This window comes from Verticillium nonalfalfae (assembly GCF_003724135.2).
Source record: "Verticillium nonalfalfae strain VnAa140/NRRL 66861 chromosome Unknown scaffold_75, whole genome shotgun sequence".
NCBI classification, from domain to species: domain Eukaryota; kingdom Fungi; phylum Ascomycota; class Sordariomycetes; order Glomerellales; family Plectosphaerellaceae; genus Verticillium; species Verticillium nonalfalfae.
In genome coordinates, this window is record NW_021167300.1 from 1 (window position 1) to 21,607 (window position 21,607).

General features: G+C 59.3%; 6 protein-coding genes across 6 annotated transcripts; 4 read left to right on the plus strand and 2 right to left on the minus strand.

The window, feature by feature from the left end:
• Window positions 1-1,089: 1,089 nt before the first annotated feature.
• D7B24_008392 (uncharacterized protein) lies at window positions 1,090-4,245 on the plus strand (the record flags this gene model as incomplete). Its single annotated transcript, XM_028642480.1, has 1 exon — window positions 1,090-4,245. One exon carries the CDS (start codon window positions 1,090-1,092, stop codon window positions 4,243-4,245), a length of 3,156 nt encoding a protein of 1,051 aa, XP_028493687.1.
• A 309-nt stretch (window positions 4,246-4,554) lies between these two features.
• Window positions 4,555-6,219, minus strand: D7B24_008393 (uncharacterized protein; the record flags this gene model as incomplete). Its single annotated transcript, XM_028642481.1, has 5 exons — window positions 4,555-4,942; window positions 5,027-5,506; window positions 5,556-5,585; window positions 5,759-5,835; window positions 5,893-6,219. The coding sequence occupies 5 exons, from the start codon at window positions 6,217-6,219 to the stop codon at window positions 4,555-4,557; spliced, it is 1,302 nt and encodes a 433-aa protein (XP_028493688.1).
• A 2,404-nt stretch (window positions 6,220-8,623) lies between these two features.
• D7B24_008394 (uncharacterized protein) lies at window positions 8,624-9,697 on the plus strand (the record flags this gene model as incomplete). The annotated part of the gene is made up of 1 exon (XM_028642482.1): window positions 8,624-9,697. The coding sequence occupies one exon, from the start codon at window positions 8,624-8,626 to the stop codon at window positions 9,695-9,697; it is 1,074 nt and encodes a 357-aa protein (XP_028493689.1).
• Window positions 9,698-10,403: 706 nt separating this feature from the next.
• Window positions 10,404-11,987, minus strand: COX10 (Protoheme IX farnesyltransferase, mitochondrial; the record flags this gene model as incomplete). Its single annotated transcript, XM_028642483.1, has 1 exon — window positions 10,404-11,987. One exon carries the CDS (start codon window positions 11,985-11,987, stop codon window positions 10,404-10,406), a length of 1,584 nt encoding a protein of 527 aa, XP_028493690.1.
• A 1,111-nt stretch (window positions 11,988-13,098) lies between these two features.
• On the plus strand, window positions 13,099-18,432 carry D7B24_008396 (uncharacterized protein; the record flags this gene model as incomplete). The annotated part of the gene is made up of 2 exons (XM_028642484.1): window positions 13,099-17,583; window positions 17,659-18,432. The coding sequence occupies 2 exons, from the start codon at window positions 13,099-13,101 to the stop codon at window positions 18,430-18,432; spliced, it is 5,259 nt and encodes a 1,752-aa protein (XP_028493691.1).
• Window positions 18,433-19,438: 1,006 nt separating this feature from the next.
• D7B24_008397 (uncharacterized protein) lies at window positions 19,439-21,304 on the plus strand (the record flags this gene model as incomplete). Its single annotated transcript, XM_028642485.1, has 1 exon — window positions 19,439-21,304. One exon carries the CDS (start codon window positions 19,439-19,441, stop codon window positions 21,302-21,304), a length of 1,866 nt encoding a protein of 621 aa, XP_028493692.1.
• Between the last annotated feature and the right edge of the window lie 303 nt (window positions 21,305-21,607).

A 21,607-nucleotide genomic window follows, 5' to 3' on the forward strand; every position in this document is an offset into this window, starting at 1 on the left:
CGCCCGAGCGAACCTTACCTCACTCGCATCTCGCATCCCGTCGTGTCCATCGCGACCCGCCGTGCGCCTCGCGCGACCCTTGAGCCCCTCTCGCTCTCAACCTCAACCTCATCCTTGTAGCCAGTCAGACTTGTCAGGTACGTCGTTTGGTCTATCGGACGCCTCCCCGTCCTTCTAGCTGTCCTTCCTTGGAGCTTCCTCGCCTCGCCGGGTCCCTGATCCTGAACCTTCTCCTCCACCTGGGCGAACCCACATCATCTTCTTTGTCAATCTACCTGCGGCTCCCGGCCGGGCCCTGCTTGTCTCTCTCCGTCCCCCGAGCCCTGTCTTGCGTCCTTGCGTCCTGGCCCATCCTGTTCCTCGTCTCTGCTGTCCTTGCCTGCCCTGCCCTGTCCTGTCAAACCCCAAGTCCCAAGGCCCCGTCGCCCTGCCACATGCCCAGAGCACACACGCACGCACACTTCTCAGGCCACGAGGAAAGGCCCAAGCTGCGGGAAGAAGGGGTGGCTTGCTCAACCCCTGGGCCCCAGCGCCGTAACAAGGACAAGGACAGGCACAAGCACAGGTACAGGCACAGGCGTAGGCACAACCATACACCTCGCTTCCAGCTGCCTCACCACTCTCTCCACTCTCTCTCCCCATGAAGCGAACTTGACCCGACCTTGGGTGGTTTCCATATCTCTATTTTCTTCTCGTCCCGCTTCGTGTCTCCTCTTCTCGTCCTCCCCACGTTGTCGTTGTCCACGTCTCACCTCTTCTCTCTGCCCTATCCTCCTCCTTCCCCCCTCATGACCTATCTTCTGCCCGGCGGCCGATCTTGACCTCCTCGGCCACTGCCGAATGGCCTCGACTTCCAAAGCCACCACCTCCTCCTCATCCCGCCCGCTCCCGCCCCCGCGCCCGACCTCAACTCCTCTTGTAAACATCTGACAGCCACCCGATTGTGACGGAGAGGGTTCTTGTTCTTTTCTTGGCCTCGTCACTGTTACACAGCGCCGTCTCTTGCTCTCGATCCTTCCGACCCTTCTTCCTGGCCACTCTTTTGTCCAGTGCTTGCTGTCCCCATGGGGCTGCTGCCACAACCACAAAATGTCTAGCCCCGGACTGACCCCGAACCAGTTCTCCCCTGCACAGGCCGACCAATCGAAAGCCCTCGACTCGGACACCGATCAAGAACGAGATCGCCCTCCTGCCCCGGCCAAGTCTCCTTCGGAGTTACTCTCTGGTGTCTACCGCGGCTTCAAGAAATTTGCGCCCAGTCGAGACGACAGCCTACGCCGGCAACCCTCCTTGCTCGGCCTGCGAAGCACCACGCCTACTAGCTCCGCGTCCTCCCCCTCGCCTACCACGGACGCACGATCTCCGCCCCCGCCGCCCATTGTGCAGCATGCGAGGAGTCTGAGCCTACAAAGCAGTCTTGCCAAGCCTCTCCCAGAACCGCCCCCAGAGCAGTCCGAAGCGGACAGTTTTCCAGCCGTAGCAGCTGCCCCTAGCATCGCGAACAACCTTGACGCCATACCGGAGGACCTGCCCGTCATGGCGGACAGTCGGACAAGCACAATGGACTCGAACGTGTCTGTCGACCAGGCCCAGGCCTACGTTGGTGCGCAAGGCGGTTACAACACAGACATGTCAGCCAGTCAGACAAGCTTGGCGAGTTCCTCGCGGCAGGACGCGCGAGAGGAAAGGAGAGACAATCTGACGCCCAAAAGCACCGGCCCTGCATCCGCCGGTCCTTCGCCTTCAGTCACCCAGACAAGGGGTCCCGCTGTTGCCACCTCTGCCTCTTCATCGTCTGCCCACCTGTCGGGTTTGATGTGCAACGTTCACAGGACAACGGGGAAGGAACCTCATCCATTGGTTGGCGCGACGACTACCATACTCGGCGACAAGCTCTACGTGTTTGGTGGAAGGATCTTGTCTAGAAGCCGGCCTGCTCCCTTGACGGCCGACCTGTACGAACTGGACCTCATTCGAAGACACTGGACGAGGCTCGAGACCACAGGCGACATCCCGCCGCCACGATACTTTCACTCCATGTGCCCACTCGGCGATACGAAGATGGTGTGTTACGGAGGCATGTCGCCGACAACGAATCAGGCTGGCGCAGCGCAAGATCAGCAGCCCGAGGTGACTGTCATGTCGGACATTTATATCTACGATGTACCCAGCCGCAAGTGGACGTACATCCCCACGCAGGATCCCCCCCAAGGTCGCTATGCGCACTGCGCCTGCATCCTGCCGTCGTCGGCGTCCTTTTCGTCTCACAAGGCCCCGCTGTCCGCACTTCAACACAACCCTCCCTCGGCGAATCCTAACGAGGGCAGGATAGGGATCAACATCGATGGGTCTGGCGGCGCCGAGATGATTATTGTCGGCGGACAAGACGGTGCTAATCACTACATTGAGCAGATCAGCGTTTTCAACCTGCGGAGCTTGAAATGGACCTCAACCCAGTCTCTTGGCAAGAGCTGCGGCGCCTACAGGAGCGTTGTTGCGCCTCTTCCGCCGTCCGTCACGTCCAAGATAGGCAAAGCGGGTGTCAACGGCTCACAACGCGAGGGCGGCATCAGCCAAGAAGCCCGAGAGCCTGGCTCATCAATGCTCATCTACTCCAACTACAACTTCTTGGACGTCAAGCTAGAGCTCCAGATTCGATCATCCGATGGCTCTCTTTCCGAAAAGCCAATGTCTGGCGCGTATTCGCCGCCGGGCTTGCGTTTCCCCAATGGCGGCGTAATTGACACGCACTTTGTGGTCAGCGGCACGTACCTGACCTCCTCAAAGCAAGAATATGCGCTGTGGGCCCTCGACTTGCGAACATTGACGTGGTCTCGAATTGACGCGGGCGGCAGTGTGTTCAGCCAAGGCAGTTGGAACCGCGGTGTGCTTTGGAATCGCCGAAACACCTTTGTTATATTGGGCAACCGCAAGCGAAGCCTTGTCGACGACTACAACCATCGCCGTATCAACTTCTCCAACGTTTGCATGGTGGAGCTCGAAGCATTCGGGTTCTACGACAACCCGAGGAAGACAGCGCCACTGTCTGGATTCGTGTCGTCCAGCAGCCCCTTTACCGGTCCTGGCCTCAGCTTGGCCAGAAAGGCTGGCTGCACCGCGGGCGGGCGATTCCATTCCAGAGCGTCCGAAGAGCTGGGTGAAAAGGCTTTGGCGCTACGAGAGCTTTCAGACATGGATATTCTGTGCTTGCACGGCGAGAGGATACCTGTGAATTCGCGGATTGTGGCCAGGCGATGGGGCCCCTACTTCGTGCAGTTGCTGCGTGAAGGTGCCGCGACACAGGACGGCAGCGATGCCATGACCCTCCGAGGTGGCCTTTCCAACACCGTGAGAAACTCTGGCGTGACCATTACGCCGTCGAGGGACCGGGTAGAAAGCATCACATCCATGGGCAGCACCATTGCCTCGTCATTCGGCTCCTCTGGCAAGCAGCCAAGCACAGCACCGTCGAGCATCGCCGGAGGTACCTTTTTACCCCAAACCGGCCTCGACACCAACAATCCCAACGCAGCCCCCACACCTATCAGTCTGCCACCGAGGTCACGCCCAAGGTGCCTCTACCTTCCTCACACCTACCTAACGGTCCAGGCACTGCTCCACTTTGTGTACACCTCGTCGTTGCCTGCCCCGTCATCGCCGCTATGCACGCCCCCGATCCTCTGCTCGCTGCTCCAGATTGCTCGGCCCTACCGCATAGACGGGCTGCTGGAAGCCGTGGTTGAACGTCTCCACGTGCTTCTGGATTCGCGGAACGCCGCGGCCGTCTTCAATGCCACGGCCATGGCTGCCGGTGGCGGCCGGGGCATCGATGGGTCGCTGAACCCCAACTTCTTCGTGCCGCCCGTTGACCTCATTGCCTCGCTCGAGTCGGCACCCGCATCAGAGGCCTCTCGCGACAGCGACAACAACAGCGAAGCGCACAACGCCGCCCTTCGCCTCAACACGACGGTGCAGCAACAGTCCAGCCGACCCGGCAGCGGCGAGCTCAGCGCGACAACGAGCCAGAGCGGCTCTGAGTGGAGCTCGGAGATTGGCGAGTCAGAAGGCGGGGGCGTCAGGGAGATCTGGAGCGGCGAGCTCAGCTCGGTCATTGGGCTTCAGAAGCGCGGTCTCCGGGGGCTGATGGAGGGTAGGCGGATGCGTGAAAGGACCGGCACCGGGACGGGCAGCGTCAGCCAGTACGGGCCGCAGTCGCGGGTGGGGCTAGGCATTGCCAGCTCGTAGGATGAGTCGGTTGCTAGTCCGAGCGTGATAATGAGTAATGAATGTCATGAATGTTGCATTGCCATTGTGTGTCATCCATGAGGCTGCGTAGGTCCTGCAACGTCGTACGGTGTTCCCCACGATGAGTGTGGTGGTCCGTGCGATTGCTAGTTTACATGTCATGACCCAGTGTCGTCTCATCCGCTGGCCTCCATCTTTTACAGTCTCTCAGTCACATGAGCAGCCATATTCGTAGCGAGTCAACGGAGAGACCGATGCAACTCCGTGCTTCCCGGCCGGCCGGCCCCACAACGCAGGCCTCGCTCACACTCACGAAAAGGGGCACCGGCCCCTTTTCCTCGCCCGAAGCGCCTCGACGCCATCTGCCATCTCCTCGACGCCCTGCCCAACTTCGCTGGCGGGTCCGACCTCCTCGAATAGATAGCCCTGCGGCAGCATGTCGACGTCGCCAGGCGGGAAGCCACCGACCGCGCGTGTCAGCCAGCTTGTGGGGCCGAAGCGTGTCCAGAGGGTGGCGGGGATGTAGTAAGGGTGGACGAGGTAAGTGTAGTGATTGACGCGGCCCGTGGCGGGGTCCTCTTTTGAGAAGTACCGTTTCGGGAATAGGCGGGGGAGGCAGAGGTGGCGGACGGCAAGGCGGCGGACGGCAAGCGCGAGGTAGGCGAAGAGGGCTGCTGAGATGGGGGGCTCGGGATACCTTTTTTGTCGGCTCGTGTCAGAAGAAGGGAAACACATGAAAGAGAGGAAAGGAGTCCATCTGGTTGCAGGTGAAGGTGCTTACATGAAGGCGTCGCGGACGCGGTCGCCCATGAGGACAGTAAGGACGTGAACAGCGAACGGTTTCATAAATCCAGGTACGTGCCAGATCATGAGACGAGCAAGCTCACGGCTTGGCTTAATGTTGGAGCGAGAGGGTTTCATGGCCTGGAGCTCGTACATTTTGGCCCAGGCGGTGATATCCTCGGCAAAGTCGATGCCGTCGCGCCAGGCGCCGGCACGATCAAGATAGCCGTCGTAGCGGATGTCCATGGCGTCGCCGATGGCTTTCCAAAATGTGCCTATAGCGCAGACCTCGGCGTCGGTGAGGGCCCTCCATTCGTAGAGCCGCATGAAGCGAATGGGCTCTGTGACGCAGGTGGAAAGAGTGTAGAGAAAGTCCTCGTTGGAAATTTTCGAGGCGGCCTTGTAGGGGGCATGGAGATAGTTCATGCGGGCAATGGCTTTGAGGGCGCGTGTCGAGCTTGGAGGATTGATAGAAAACCTGGCGCGTTAGGATGATGGATGAGTTGGACGGAGGGAGGTTGGCTTACTCGCCGAAGATGACGACTGTGTCTTCGTATCTGATGGGTGTCAGTTAGTTATGAAACTCTGGATCAGGGTGCAAAGGCAGTGGCAGGGGATGAAGTGCAAAATGCCACATTCTACCGCCTCTCTGAGTGGCGAAGGAGTCTCAATCCATCGTGGTCTTGTCGAGCACGTCATCCGCCTGCATCTTGTCTAGGGGCGCCAATACCTTTTGAAGGAGTTTTTGGGATCAGCCAATTCCTTGGTGGAGTTGATGAGTTTGGACATTGTCTCGAAAGCGTAGGTCTGGCAAAATGTCAGTCCTGACACGAAGAAGGAGATTCACGGAGCAAGAGGTGTCACCTTGAAGATGGCGAACTGCAGTGCCAGCTCGTAGAACATGGGAAAGTCGCGCTCCATGATGTGCTTGAGAATGATTTGGGCATCGTCGTTGCTCATGCCCGCCAGGGAGGCGCGATCAGTGTAGCCAAGGCGCTTCTGGAGGGCGTTGATGTGGTAGAAGCGGAGAGATTGACAGAGAAGAAGGTAGCCTAGGAAGATAGAAAGCAGTATGGGTACTGACGGCCACGACATGGAGATGTGCGATGTTGGAATCATGTCGCCGACAGTCTCCTGCGTGGAGGATACGTCGGGGCCATTGACGACCGGATTGCTGGCGTTCATCGTCATGGTGAGAAGTTGTCGAGCCCAAGTTGTGATGGATGAGCGGGAGGCGTCTTGGGAACAGAAGTGCTATAGCTGTGGAAAGCGGTCAGAGCGAGGAAATGGCCACCTTAAATGCAGTGCCGTCAGATGGGAGCGGAGAAGGGCGTAGATGGGTAAGATTGACAGGCAGGAGTGACTGGTCAGTGTGGTAAGCAGTGGATGCAGGGCTGCATCTCGACTGGCGGTCTCTTCTGATCACGGCAGGTCATACACGTGTTGCTCGATGGTTGTGGAGTGCCATCTCGTTGTGTGACATCGATTCTGGCCACGATTGTGTACAGTGAGCTCATGAGAATTGTAGTGACTAAGACAAGACAAGTTCAGTCGTTGCATCCGTGCGGAGTCCAACTAAGAGCCGTGGTGTACAAGTGCTAGCTACCCACCTAGCTCCCCATCCAAGTTGGGCGAATTGCAGGTGCGTACATGTTCATGGTCCACTGGGAGAGACGGTACGCGCATACGGCGTGGCTTTTGATGGTGGATTTCAGGTCAACATGAAGCTATCGTTGATAGTTTTATGTCATTTATTCAAATGACAATATCCCGACACGACGGCACTCGATGATCAGGAGCCGAGATGCAATGTATGGCTGCGGCGCATGCACAGGGTGGTCGCTTTCACCTCGGTGTAGCAGAAACAAGCATTCTCGGTAAGAAAGGTAAATCTCGGTCGGCCTTCGCTTCAAATGGCGAGAAGTGGGTGGCCACACAGCCAACCAGTCCAACCAATGAGCCCCCAGCAAGGTACCCACTGCAGGCGCGCGTCTAGTAGCCCATTGTTCACGTAATTTCCTCGAAGCGACTTTCGAACTCGGACCTTGCAATCGACGTGGACGTGGACCAACGTGGACGTCCTTCGTGCTGCTCGTGCTGCCGCCGCTGCCCATTGAGGGAAGAGAGTCGGCGCCAGTCTGCGCTTGATGCCAAATCGGGAGCCCGCCTTGAGTCGCCTACCTACCTTAAGGTACCTTACCTTACCTTACCTACCTACCTAGGTAGGTAGGTACCTTAGAATGAATGGACTCATCGTGAGCTGGTTCATGCAGCTACGACTCGGTACCTTGCAGCTTCCCGCCTCCCGCCGCACCCCTTCGCAGTGTCGTTCCTGGCTGCTTTACCTGTGGGATCCTGGCCTAGTCCTGCCTTGAGACGAGTTCACAGCCTGTTCTGCCGGGTCCTGGATTCGGGTAGGCTGGCCTCATCGTATTGCAACCCCTCTCTCCTCCCACCTTGAATGTTGTCTTTCTTCACAGCAGATGCTCTTCCAGATCCGTGACCACAGACGCATTCTCTCATCCGATGACACCAGCCGGCCACACTCCGTCGATTTGACAACTGTCATCCATTCCTCGGGCCTGACCTACGGCCATCCCTCTCCGCGCTGGCCGGCCGAGCAGCCTGCTCCCACGCGTGACCCCTGCCGTTCTGCCCCATCTTCGTCGTCCTATCTCTTCCACCACGGCTGGCGGCTACCCATACCCAACGGGCCGGCTATTTTCGACCTCTTTTTCGAGTTTTGGCCCCATACTGTGACAGTCCGGCGTAGCTGTCCAAATGGGAGGCGGACCCATTTTCTGGCTGCCATCGTCGGCGGCCCATCGTGGGACCTCGTAGCCGCCGCCCTCGACCGGCCTGTTCTACGCGCCCAACCTCAGACAGCCGCCCATCCATCCACGGCCAGCCAATGTCCTTTGCCTCTTGTCTTGCCATCAATCTCTCTAGACACACAAGGCGAGTTTCATACTGCGTTCGCCAAGTTGATCGTTTCAGATCCACCTGCCGACCCCAGCTTCAGAGTAACACTCGCGCTTCTTCGCCCGTCTTTGTTTCTCGCCTCAAGCGCCGCCGCATGCCTGACAATTGTCTTTAAATCCACCATCGTGTCCGCCCCAGAGGTCACTGACATCTCTTGCCTTGCATTCCCTTCCTCTCAGACGACAGACCTGACCGCTGCGACCGACCTCTCTGAGTCGCTTCCTTTTTCTTTCTTTTCCTTTTTTCCTCTCTCTCTATCTCTCCCATTTCCTTGTCTCCTTTCCTTCGTTTCCTTCTCGTCGACCAGTCTCATCTCGTTTCCAAAACCAGGTTCCTATCCTCCAGTGCTACATTCGCTGCATAGCCCTACATCAGGTTCTGGGCATTTTCCTCGTCACAGCCTGCATCTCTCTTACTCTCCTGCCTCATCGGCCTATCTCTGCAATTAACGGACAACTTCATCATCAAACAACCTCCGGGAGAGGCTTTCGTTTATCATCACAGAAGCGACATTGGCTTCTTGAGACCACGTATAATCGGTCTTAATCGATAATCTACACGTCCTCCGTCACCATTCTGGCTCTCATCACTCATCACGCCTCGTCCACACAACATGCCGAAGCACACACGGTCATCCAGTTCCAGCCATCGCTACAACAACCCCATGCCAGTCTCTCTCGCTCCGGCAGTCAACCCCACCCCAAACATGTACAACCAGCAACGCCTTGCCATGCCGGATTACTTCCCCGTGGCCTCGTCCTCCTCGGCCGTCATGCAGGCCCAGCCCCAGCCCAACTATGACGCCTACGCCGCCGCCCCCAACGTGGGCATCCCCCCCATGCAGCACCGCGCCTCCTCGGGCGCCTGGACCCCACAAGACGACCAGACTCTCCTGGCGGCACGCGCGCAGGGCCTCAACTGGGCACAGATTCAGATCACCTACTTTGGAAACAAGACGCCCAATGCCTGCCGCAAGCGCCACGAGCGCCTCATGGAGCGCAAGGGTGCCGACGACTGGGACAACCGCAAGCTTGAACGTCTCGCCAAGGAGTACATGAGCATGCGCAAGGACATCTGGTCTGGCCTAGCTGCCCGCACAGGCGAGAAGTGGAATGTCGTCGAAGCCAAGGTGTGTTCTTCCTGCTCCTGCGCCGTCTCCTCCAATTTCCGTCATCTTGATGCTGACCATTTGCAGTGTATGTCCAACGGCCTCAAGAACTTGCAGAGCGCTGCCCGCAGCGCCGCGCGCCGCGAACGTCTGGAATCCGGCCAGCCACTACCACCAGGGTATGACGATGATAGCGGAATCAGCGGCATCGGGTTGACACCTGTTGACGAGCTAGACCCGTCCTACAGTAGCCCCGAGACGGCCTCGTCGGGCGGCCATTCGGCCAGCGGCGGAAGCAACGGTTACGCCCCGCAACACCACCAACACCACCACCAGCACTTTGCCATGCAGCCCATGCCTGGGTCCTACTACAGCCACCACCATCAGCAGCAGAACCACCATGGGTACACAAGCTCGGTCTCGTCGAACGGGTCAGGTGCTGCGTACAGTGGCTCCGGCCACACGGGGCACTCACAAAGCCCGAGCCCGTACATGCATCCGCACGGTCAGAGGCTGCCGAGCGTCGATATGGGCATCGATGCCATCATCAACAGACCTGGCGGCGTGCAGCAGTTGTGACGATGACGCAATGAGCGTCTCGGTTGTCTCCCTCCAAACCTTTGGGACTTTGTTACTTCGTGTCTTCTCGGGGGTACCGTGCCAGTCGGCTCGGGCGTTGGCGGCGTTTTCTCCTCTGCTCTTTTGCTTTCTGTCTGATTTGATCGCAATATTTTGCTTCCTTCGCGTGTTCCTCAATTTTCTTTTTCTTTTTTGGCTTTCTGTTGCAGAGCACTTTACGGCCGATTTGTGCGAAATGATCATAAGCAGGCAGTGTTGGGGTCCAGAAAAGGGGACTGGGGCCGCACTGAAACACACACACACACTGATACACACTCATTTATTTGCGGCCACAGGGTCGTAGTGGCGGCGCACGAAGCGCTTGCATGCTTAATGACAGATTGTCGGGGGCGGGTTGGCAAGGGGCCAGTGATTTATTTGTATATTGGCATTTTATAGATCCCACCGCGCGCCAAAAGGGTGGTCGAGAGCTCTGCGGGTGTGAGAATATGACGTGGCTGAGTTCTTGTCTGATTTGACTGGTTGTTATTTTGGGCTCGTCTTTTGCATATATGTTCACGTCATGCGGCACCAAGATGATGGAGGCTGTCTCACGTGGATCAACGTATGATGAACGAAAATGAATTGTAGGGAATCTGGAGAGTACGGAACACATGGTGGTGATACATTCTACCGCGGCCACACACTAGTTGAGCATACGCCACTGTTACGCCTTGCGAGGCGGTAGCGGCAAGGCTGGCGTCTCGTCGAGCTCATCCCACTCATCGTCGTCGTCGTCGTGCGGCGCGCCAAAGAGCGAGGCCCAGACGCGGCTCCACATGCCCTTCTTCTGCAGGGTGGCGAGCCCGAGGACCACGGGCAGGTGCCAGACGCTGGCCCAGAAGAGGCCGCGGGCGGTGCCGGCGTGGCCGGCGGCGCGCCAGAAGCGGAAGGCCTGCCAGGTGAGCCAGGCGTTGGCGGGCAGGCTCGTGACGGCAAAGGACCACTCGGTGACGCCGGCGGCGCAGAGGGCGAAGCAGAGGGGCGCAAAGGCGAGGCTGTAGCGCAGGGCGACGCGGCCGTTGCGGGCGGGGTTGGTCCAGGCGAGCATGCGCAGGCCGGCGGCGCGGTACTCGTCGCGGATGGACCAGGAGAGGGCCATGAAGTGGGGGAACTGCCAGGCGACGAGGAGGCCGGCGAGCAGCCAGCCGCCGAGGGAGCTGCCGTCCGAGGCGAAGAGAAGCTGGCGCCAGGAGCCGCCGTCGAGCGTGGCCGACTCGCCGGCGGCGGCGGCCCAGCCCATGAGCGGCGGGATGCCGCCGACGACGGCGCCGATCCACGTGTTGAGGACGGTGACGCGCTTCAGCGGCGTGTAGACGCCGGCGTAGAGGACGATGTTGGCGGCGCCGAGGAAGGCGACGGTGGGGTTGACGCCGAAGTAGAGGGCGCCGATGCCGCCGGCGGCGCCGAGGAAGGCGAAGAGCAGGGCGACGCGCGGGGCGATGATGTTGCGGACGAGCGGCCGGTTGCGGGTGCGCGACATCTTGGCGTCGGTGGCCGGCTCGTAGAGCATGTTGAGCGCGTTGGCCGAGGCCGAGCAGAGCGTCGTGCCCGTGGTGAGGAAGAGGAGGGTCAGCGGCGAAAGCGAGGGCAGCTCGGTGACGGCGGGCGACAGGAACGACGGCACCGGAAACAGGGCGTAGGGGACCATGGCCGTCAAGACGACGAGCACCGTCAGCCTCGGCTTCGACAGCGAGAGGCAGGCGGAGAGGATGCGGCGCAGCGAGCGGGCCGGCTGGCTGGCGGCCACCGTGGTGAGGGCCGAGGAGGCATCTTGGGCGGGGAGGACCGCGGAGGAGGAGCCCGAGTCAGCTTCTGCTTCGGCGGCAGCGGCGGCGGCGGCGGCGGCGGCGGCTCGCCGAGCAGCCTGGCGACGTCGATGTGGTAGTGCAGCATTGACGGGGGGCTGTGTTGCGTCTAGACGACTTGTCGAAGCCGAGACTTTTGCTGTTGTTGCTGCTGCTGTTGACGACGAGTCGTTGGTGACAGTGGCAGACGTTCGACTGCTCTGGCTCTGTGTGCGGGCCTTGACGGCCGAGGCGGCGGCGCGCTCGAGAGCATTGTTGGGGAGGAAGTAGCTGGCGCTGAGGCGACTAGAGGGCGTTGTCGACACGGCACGGCGTGCGAGGAGTGACGCGTGGGATGGTGCGCGCAGCACGGGGCGAAGCTGAGCTGTGCATCGTCGACAGATGGTGGAGGGATCGAGGAGGTTGATGCGAAGGAGGGTTCGGTTCGGCGCAGGCGGCCGCATGGTAGGCTGGGCGGGGGGGGCCGACGATCACGCCGGCATCACCTGTAGAAGAAGTGTTTCCGTATCAATGCGCCATTCGGGAAGCGATTGATGGGCGGGGGATGGCCAGGGGGGGTTCGATGATAGATTGATAGGCGACGGGACGGTGATGGGTGATGGTGGTTCGTTCGACAGACCTTGGACTTTTGCTGGTGTCCGAAGTAGACCGAGCCGTGGTCTGGCAGGCACGATCGACGGTGGTGGTGTAACCAATGAGGGGGCCTCTGCTCTTCATCCACCGTCGACAGCTGGTGCCGATTCTCAGCTGGCAGGACCCCTCTCTTCTTCACTCTCCCTCCTTCTCTCCTTCCCTCCTTGTCGAAACACCATGGCCGATACCATGGCCAGACATGACGACCTACCATCCCAACACCACCAATACTTCTCTCACCACACCATGTGGCCAGTGTGTAAGGTAGTACAGGATGGGCGATGCTCAAGTCGACTCTCAGAGCTAGAGTCCGTAGCCTGGCAATAGGACAAGCGTCCCCATGAGCTACCACACTGCTTTGTCTGCTCTTCAACCTCGAGAGAACCATTGAGATCCCTTTTCGCAGCATCCGCATTCCTGGAATGTCCATCGAGGCCTACCAGACGCTTTCGGAGACTACCATACAAAGTTGCTCTTTGTTACCATCAAGAACGGAGCTTCAAAACCTCCGCCACACTGGCAACGCCCAGATCCCCCTTATACACTGCCTGCCTTTGTTGACAAGGGTGAACAAAGGCAGATTTTCATTCATAAAGAATCCCCCCTTCAAACCCGAATACAATGCTTCGCCACACGACGACTCCATGGGGCATCTCCGTGGAAGAAGCTTCCACCTGTTGGTCTTTGTCCACCTTGCCATCCATAACATTGCGCACCTGCTTCACCCCACGATGCCAATTCCCGTCCCCTTGCCATATGCTCTCTTCGTGTTACTACTGTCACCGCCTTGTTGGGTCCATTGGCCAAACCCCATATCTCTTCGCAACCCCGACTGATACCGCTCTCTCGTATATGCCGCAATCTCGTGCTGTATCGGTGCCCCCCTAGACCAGCTTTACCCTCGCCCATTTCCCTTGCGCCATGACCCAGCTTTTCGGAGGCTTGGCCCTCGGAGGACATGGCGTTCGTGAGCCAAACATCCCACAAGTGGCGCCAGAGAATCGTTACAACGCCCTGATCCTCCCCTCGGACGCACTGTACAAGCAAATCGAGGACGAGTTCAAGTTCCATCTCGCTGATCCCCGAGTCGCCGTCGGTGACGTCCTCGACAAGTACTTCACACCTCATGAGGCAAAGCTCTTTTTACCGATAGCCGAGTCCACAAGCCTCGTCCAGATACAAGACGAGAATACGCAACGCTACAGAGACATCTTACGCACCAGGTTTAGGGGCCATCCTCTTTCGCTGGCTAGCAAATTCGCCATGCTCTATTTCGGCCTGCCCATTGAGCCGGCCATCTCGCACCTCTTCGACGCGCAGCGACCTAGGCTCGATCTTCTTGATGACAATACAACTGAGGGCGGCATGGCTCGCCCGCCTCTGCACTTTCTCACCGCTCACGATCGGCGCAATTACGGCTATGACCACCGACGGGGGCGAGAGGCAGGGTACAGCACGCTACCCGTAGCTGCATTGAGTCTGCGAGGCACCGATGCCGAGCCCGTTCTCGGCCTGCGAGGCGGCGCCATCGATGACGAGCTCCATGATGATTACCCTGACAATCTACCAGTAGAAGAGGGCGACGAGAATTTATCAGACGACAACGTTGAAGAACCATCTCCGAAGAAGGACGTGCCCGAGACTGCACCAGAAGGTGATGTTGTCATGAAGGACGTTTCCGACCAGGAACAAAGAACATACCGGCCCCCCGCAACAGCATCCCTCCCCTCCCAGACTTGGCTCTACGGTTTCCAGGGACGTATCTACATTGACGTCATGAAAAGAAAGGAGGCGGAGAAGGGCCTCGAGGCGTTGCTCTCGATGCGTCCCGGGCACGATTGCGACGTTATTCTCCAACGATACAACGCAACGACACACCAAAAGCAGGAGGAGACCTTCTTCCAGACCCACGCTGATGTGATCAACTACATTGCCGACCACTTCTCCTCGGCGCAGAATGCGTGGTTTGTTCACCGTGCTGGCGAGAGTCCGCCCGAGACATATATCCCCTCGACCAGCACCTTCGACACCCTCGTCGAGCTGAATCATGTCGCTGGGGGGCAGCCCCGTGTTGCCTATTTCCGCACGCCCTCGAGAACGTGGTTCAACGGCCCCGACGGCAACGCCAATTTGTACTGGGCCTTTGGTGCCAACCATTACATGCCCTTTCTGCAGAACGCGCAAGAGGTCCTCCTCGGCCGCCCGCCAGAGGGCCGCAGAGGTCCCCATGCTCTCCTGCGCTATGCCCACGGCGACGGCAGCCATATCAAGACGAACGAAGGCCAACCTGTCACCACGTCGTGGTACGGCGGGAACGAGACCAACGCGAATGTTTTCCATTGGATGGTCCCCCAAAATCCGGACACGCGGCACACTCTCCAGCTGCTGCGGCGTGATCTAGCACCCCGCTCCGCCGTCCTCCTGGCGCCGGGGAGCGCCAATGCCAGGGGTACCTTCCAAATCGCTTGGCCGTACAGCAATCTCCGTCGTAAGCTCGACAGCTTCTGCCACGACGAGTACCCCAACACCCAAATTGAGTCATTCTTCGTGTGGTCCCACGACGAGTTTCTGACGGGCCATCGGTCCATGCCCATGGGGCAGTGGAACCCTCGCGAGAGCGACGTGGACAAGCTGGCGGATCATGAGCTGCACATGACCAGACTCATGCAGGCCTACGTCAAGGAGACGCACGGCAACGGCTGCGCGTTTGTCTTCCAGCCTCAGTATGAGCGCGACATTGCCGACGACACAACATGCCAGCTGCGCTTGAAAGGGTGGGAGGGGACCGCTCCCTTTCCGGAGCAACTGGAGAGTGTCGACATGCTCTACGAGCAGCTCATTGTCGCTTCCACAAATGTGGCTGAAGGTCAGCCTGCGTCGCGAACCGGTGCGCTTACCATGGCCATGCTGAAGAACAATCTCGTCTGTCTCGCCGATGGCCCGGTGGATAGTCCTAACACGCGGACATTTGTCGTTTTGCCTACCACGAGCCATGACGAAATGCGTGCCATGCGTCGCCAGATGACGAGCCAAGTCATCACCGCAGAGCTGCTCTCCAATAATCATTCTGATTTCATCGAGCGTATGACGGCTTCCAACAGCTCTTCGCACCCATGGGGCCCACGCTACGGCCTTGTCAACCAGTGGCGGGAGCGGATAGGCTTCGAGAAGCTGCCCAAGCCAGGCGATCCCGTCTTCGAAGAGCTGAAGAAGAAGCTGGGCCCCTCTTCCAAGAACGGACCCAAGGCTGGAGACAATGGCAAGCCAAAGGACAGACCTCTCACGGACGAGGAGATTTGGGGAAAGGACGAAGAACCATTTCTCAAGCACGAGATTAACCAGCGCGAGCTGTCGTGGGCCCGGCAACCGAGCATCTGGGACTCGGGCACGTACAACCCCTCGATCCCCACCAACGCGCCTCCCCGGGAAGCCATCTTGCGCACAGGCAAGGGCCGGATCCCTGTACTGTCCAAGGGGACGCTCACGCCGACAGAGGTGGCCCGGATGCAGCGAGACTTCCACGAGCTTCGGAACCTGAACATTCAGAGAATCGCCTTCTGTCCGTTCCCAAACTGTAAATTTAGCTACCGTGTTGACAAGATGGACAAGATCAGCAGGCATCTGAGGCAGCACACGACGAACAACTGTCCGTGGTGTCCAGAAAAGCTATATGAGCACTGGGACAAGCCCCAGCGAGACCGCCACTTCAAGAACAAGCACGAAGCGGAACTGCGTTCGGTCCTCAAGCAAGCGGCCAACAGACCCGTCACGGACCCGTTCATCGAGAAGCAGCAGCAGCAGGAGGCCAATGGTGCCATCGTCACCAGAACACTCATCCCGCAACCCTTCTCGTGGACGGCCAAGCCGAACTCCATCTTTGAGCAAGTTGTGAAGAGGCCTACCGACCTCAGGGTTGCTCGCCTGCCACCCAACAGGGCCAACCCCAAAGAGATGGAGTTTAGCTTCTGCGACCGCTGCGGGCGCGACCACAGTATGCTCAACGATGCAAAGGACCGTCGGCACCACGACCGAGTATGTGTGCCCCATGCTGAAGGTGCCGGTGCCTGCACCTTCTGCGAGACGTGCGGTTCTCATGTGTGGAAAACGGAGAACGACGCTCTGAACTGGGATCCCACGGCCAAGCTCCCACACCGCTGTAGGGGGCTCGCCCACTCGGGCAAGCCATTCTGTAAATCCTGCGGACTCTCACTAGGCCAGTACTCCGACGAGTACGTTGACAAGCACCGCAAGTTCTGTGGCGCATTCTTCAGCGTCATTGGCACCTTCTGCCCCTACTGCCAGCTGAAATTTGATACCGTGCCCGGGGCCGACAAGGTCGAGGACGTGATCGAGGCCAAAAAGGTACATATCAACACCTGCCGAAACGATCACGTGCATCCAAGTTTGCAGGTGCAACGAGGCCAGATGACGCCCTTTGATCTCTATGATGAGGACTATTGGCGCGAGTGGACGCGACCGTACGATGAGCAGTACGACGGACCTCGCGCGTTCAACGAGGTGCTTCGGCTGCCCCATAGGGCGACGAAGGCCCTCTTGCCGCCCCTTGCTTGGTGGGAGAAACAGGGGCCGCGGGACTCGGTCGTTGACCCGCCGCAGGATTGCGGCGTCTGCAGAGCGGCTCTTGTTGGGCTTGACGCGTCAAGCGTGCTGCAGCACTTTGAGGCCGACCACAATGACGATAAGCCCCTCGAAACGTGTCCGTTGTGCGATCTATCTTTCACGGCGCCGGTCGCTGAAGGCGAGACGCAAGTGTATCTCGCTTCACGCGCACAGCAGCAGCGGCACATGGAGTGCCACGTTTTCGACCTGTGGAACGACATCCGGATGAACTCGAGCAGGCAGAAAATCACCCACCCGACGGAGAATCCATTCAGGCAGGGCCACCCTCTGTGGGACCCCAAAGAGTACGGGCTCGACAGGCGCGACAAGCGATGCCCGGCGTTCGCCGTGTGCGGTGCCATGGTGGGGTTCATGACGCCGGAGCAGTGGCGGCTACACAAGAAGCAGGTGCACGGCAGCGAGGAGTGGCAGCTCGAGACGCCGGGACAGATCGCGTCTGGGACGAGGGCGGCCAGGGCAGCAAAAGAGCTTAGGGCAGGGAAGAAAAAGGGTTCGGACGACAGCGGTGGTGACGGTGGCGGAGGTGGCAGCGGTGGTGACGATGGCGGAGGTGGCGGCGGCGGTGACGGCGGCGGTGACGGTGACGGCAGCGGAAAGAAGGCGCCTCAGGAGAACACGCCTGGAGAAGAAACGACATTACCGAAAGAGCTCCCCAAAGGCGACTTCGCCGTTGTGGAAACAGACTACTGTTCACGATGCCTCCGCAAGATGCCCCGTAAGAATAATATTGGTCCGGGGAAGCTCTCGTGGGAGCAGCAGGTCATGGTACGTCTAACACAAAATACTTCACCTACCCTCTCCATCACACTTGACGATGGGTTACTGACAAGACATGCACAGGCTCACTGTGACCCGAAGCGCAGCTGCCGCGTCCCCTACCAGCGGGGCAGCGACGCCAACTCCGTTCCTAACATGTCGGGCTTCTTGTCTAAGGTGCAGATGACCAACCTGGGGGGAATCACCAAGCTGAGGAGGAACTTTGCGACAGGCCATCCCACATACGCGCGGACAATTTACCCTACTGATGGGAACTTTGCGCGCAGCACGACAACGTGGGAGTTTGATCCGAACCGGAACGAGAACAGCAATGCTTGGGGGATGCCGTTCCCGCCACCGCCACCTGGGGGGACCCAGGCCGGAGGAGGCGATGATGGAGGCGGTGGAGATGGTGGTGACGGCGGAGGCGGAGGTGATGATGGAGGGGATGGGGGCGGTGGAGGTGATGGTGATGGCGCAGGCGGGGGCGGGGGCGGAGGCGATGGTGATGGCGGTGGTGGTAGTGATAGTGACAAAGGCGGTGGTGATAAAGACGGTGGTGATGCTGGCGATGAAGGCGACACAGCCCCAAGCAGTCAAGCCGGAAAAAAGCGCGCCAACCTTACACCAAAAACACCAGCCTCCAGCAGGACAATGGGCGATGGCGGAACTAGCAGCGGCGGCGGTCTCAGCAGCAGCAAGCGAAAGCGAGGCGACGCGCAAACTGATCCATCCTATCGACCGAGCAAGGAGGAGCTCGCGATGGAGCAGCAGGAGGTGCAGAAGGAGGTACAGGAAGAAGGAGAAAGGCAGAAGAAGGACTCAGCCCGGACGGCAAAGAGGACGAAGCACGTCTGATGAGGGCGAGATGAAGTATTCGACGGATATAAGGGGTTTGGCGATGCTTTTCTTTTGATACCTAGATATTAATGCATGTTGTTCCTTTCTGTACCTTCTGGGGTTGTGGTTCACTTCTCAGGTGATGGTCAGTGAGTTGGACTTACCCCTGACCAGCCGGTGGCAGCTGCCTCTCTAGACCAGCAACAGCTCAGGCCGGACAGGTGCGGCCAACAGCAAATGCCGGTGACGACACGGGTGCAGCACAGGTGCAGCGGCAGGTGCATGCCGCCAACAGGGAGGAGCAAGCGACGCACCTTCTGAGTCGCGGAACCGGCAGCGGCAACCATCGGCCGAAACGCATCTCCAATCGGGCAGGCGACACGGACAGGGACATGACAATACGTAACAAAGTCGCCGACCCGAGACACCAACGATGCCCGGTGACCATTTGGGTTTCTCCCCTTGCTCCTCTCGCTCCTCTCTCTCCTCTTCAGTCATACGAGGTGCAGGCAGAATCGGTGTACAAGAAGGTCGGCGACCTCCCGGCATCTGTTACGGTTTCATTGTCGTTGCTCTCCTCGCCGACTGACCTGACCAGCTTTTGACTACCTACCTACGCTCGCCCCTGACACCAAGTCAGGTACAAAGGTACCTGTACCGGGGAGGTAGTCGACCCTGCGCCGATCGCGGTCCACCTGATAAGAAAAAAAGGGTTCATTATCTCTTGCCTCGCCGTTCGTTCCAATTGAACTGGGCCCCATCAAACCCCGAGCCGGCATCCCTGTTACCTTGTCCACGCATCGTCACGAGGTGCCTCACAGACACCAACTAGGAACTGACTCTTACGTATAACCTCCCTTGCCCTCTGTCCTCCCGACAGCGCCTCGTTTGACTTCCTCCTCACAGCTCCAACAAGGAGACCTCCTGCACCGACGGCAACCCGCCAAAACCACCAGCTCCAATAAATCAAGAACAACGCCACCAACAAAGGCAACGACCAGCAATACGTCACACTCAACGCCCAATGAAGGCACCTCGACGCCTGACCTGCGAACTCTCGCAGCTGGCGACGACCCGACAATACCTTGCCTCGACCGTGCGCCCCTCCTCCCGATGTTGCCAATACCTTCACACTTCGCCCTCACCTCGCGCCCCACCAAAGTCGTCCTCGCCGTCGTCCAGACCACGAACGTCTTGGTGGAGGTCGTCTCGACGCGCCAGGCCAGCAACCGTCACCCTCATCGCCAGCGCCGGGCTGCTGTCAGCCTTCGCTGGATTTGCTGAGCCGACGAGCACCACAAAAGACGAAGCGCCACCGCCCCCTGAGAATAATGACAGTCGAGACCCCAAGCTACCTCGCTTCAGGTTATCTGAGGTCAAGGAACATGGGCCCGACTCGGAGAGGCCGTGGGTCACCCACGAGGACAAGGTCTACGACATTACAGACTGGATCGGAGCACATCCTGGAGGCGACGTCATCCTGCGCGCCGCCGGAGGTAGCATTGACCCCTACTGGAACATCTTCACCGTCCACAAGGCCCCCTACGTTCGCGAGATTCTTGCTCAGTACATGATCGGACTCATCGACGTCGCCGATCTTGTGGATGGGCAGCCCCCGGCAGAGCTTATCGAGGACCCTTTCCGAGACGATCCCACCCGCGACCAGAGGCTGGTCATCATGACCTCGAAGCCGCGCAACGCTGAGACACCGCTGGACGAGCTGGCCGAGACATTTGTCACACCGCAGGAGCTGTTTTACGTGCGTAATCACATGTGGGTGCCCAAGATCGAAGACCCAAAGCAACACACTCTCACCATTGAGCTCCTCGATGGCACAACCAAGGACTACACCGTCGAAGACCTCAAGACCAAATTCAAGCCCGTCAAGATCGCCGCGACTCTCCAGTGCTCTGGCAACCGTCGCAAGGACATGACAACCCATGCTCGCGACACAAATGGCATCCAGTGGAACGTCGGCGCCATCTCTAACGCCGTCTGGGAAGGCGTCAAGCTTTCCGACGTGCTGGCCGACGCAGGGTTCCCCCTCGCCGAAGCGCGCGCAGGTGACACGGACGCTCGCCACGTGCAGTTTGCCGGTCTCGAATCATACGGCGCCTCCATCCCCATCGATCCTGTTCTTGACCCCCGCGGCGACGTGATCGTCGCCTACGCTATGAACGGTGCACCACTGCCTCCTGATCACGGTTTCCCCCTTCGCGCCCTCGTCCCCGGTTACGTTGCGGCGCGTTCCGTAAAGTGGCTTCGCCGTGTGATTGTCTCTGAAGACGAAAGCCAGAGCCAGTGGCAACAAAAGGACTACAAGCTCTTCGGACCCAACCAGACCCATCCCGACTGGACCACGGCACCCGCCATTCAGGAGATGCCGATCACGAGCGCCATCACCGCCGTCAAGCTCGGCCCCTGGACCACTGTGCCCCCCATGAAGGCTCCTGGCGGCCGCCTCCTGACCCCGCCACCCGAGGCCCGCGGCCGCGAAGCAGCCGTCACGGGCTACGCCTACTCGGGCGGTGGACGCCGCATCGTCCGCGTCGACGTCAGCCTCGACAACGGCCGCACCTGGGACCAGGCCAGACTCCTCGCCGACACGGTCAAGCCCGGTCCCGACCGGGCGTCCCAGGACCACGGCCACAAGTCCTGGGCCTGGCAGCGGTGGCGCTATGATGGCGTCGTGCCCTTTGGTGACGGCCCCGAGGGCGGCAAGGTGTGCTCAACGCTTCTCGTCAAGGCGACGGACGAGGCGTACAACGCCCAGCCCGACGGCTACGAGGCCATCTGGAACTTTAGGGGCAACCTCACAAATGCTTGGCATCGGTACCGCGTCTGCTCCGAGTGTCAGGCCGAGAAGGCCGTCAACGAAGACAACAGGTGAGGGAAGAAGGAGGCAAGAAGAAGAAGAAGAAGAAGAAAACCAAAACACAATCGGCATTCCTGCCCTCTTTTCACTCTGTGCTGGGGTAACTGTGGCGAGGTTTTGGGCTTCCAAGCAAAGCATGGCAGAAGGGCGATTTCGTTTCTGACCAGCGGATAGCGAGGAGTGATAGCGAGGGGTTTAGCGCGGCGCTTCATCAAGGACATTATTCTCCCGGGGAACAATATTTTATGTAATTATTATATTTCACACCTTGACCGTGGTCAAGGAAAAGGCATAATGCATTCGTACATTCCTATCTTC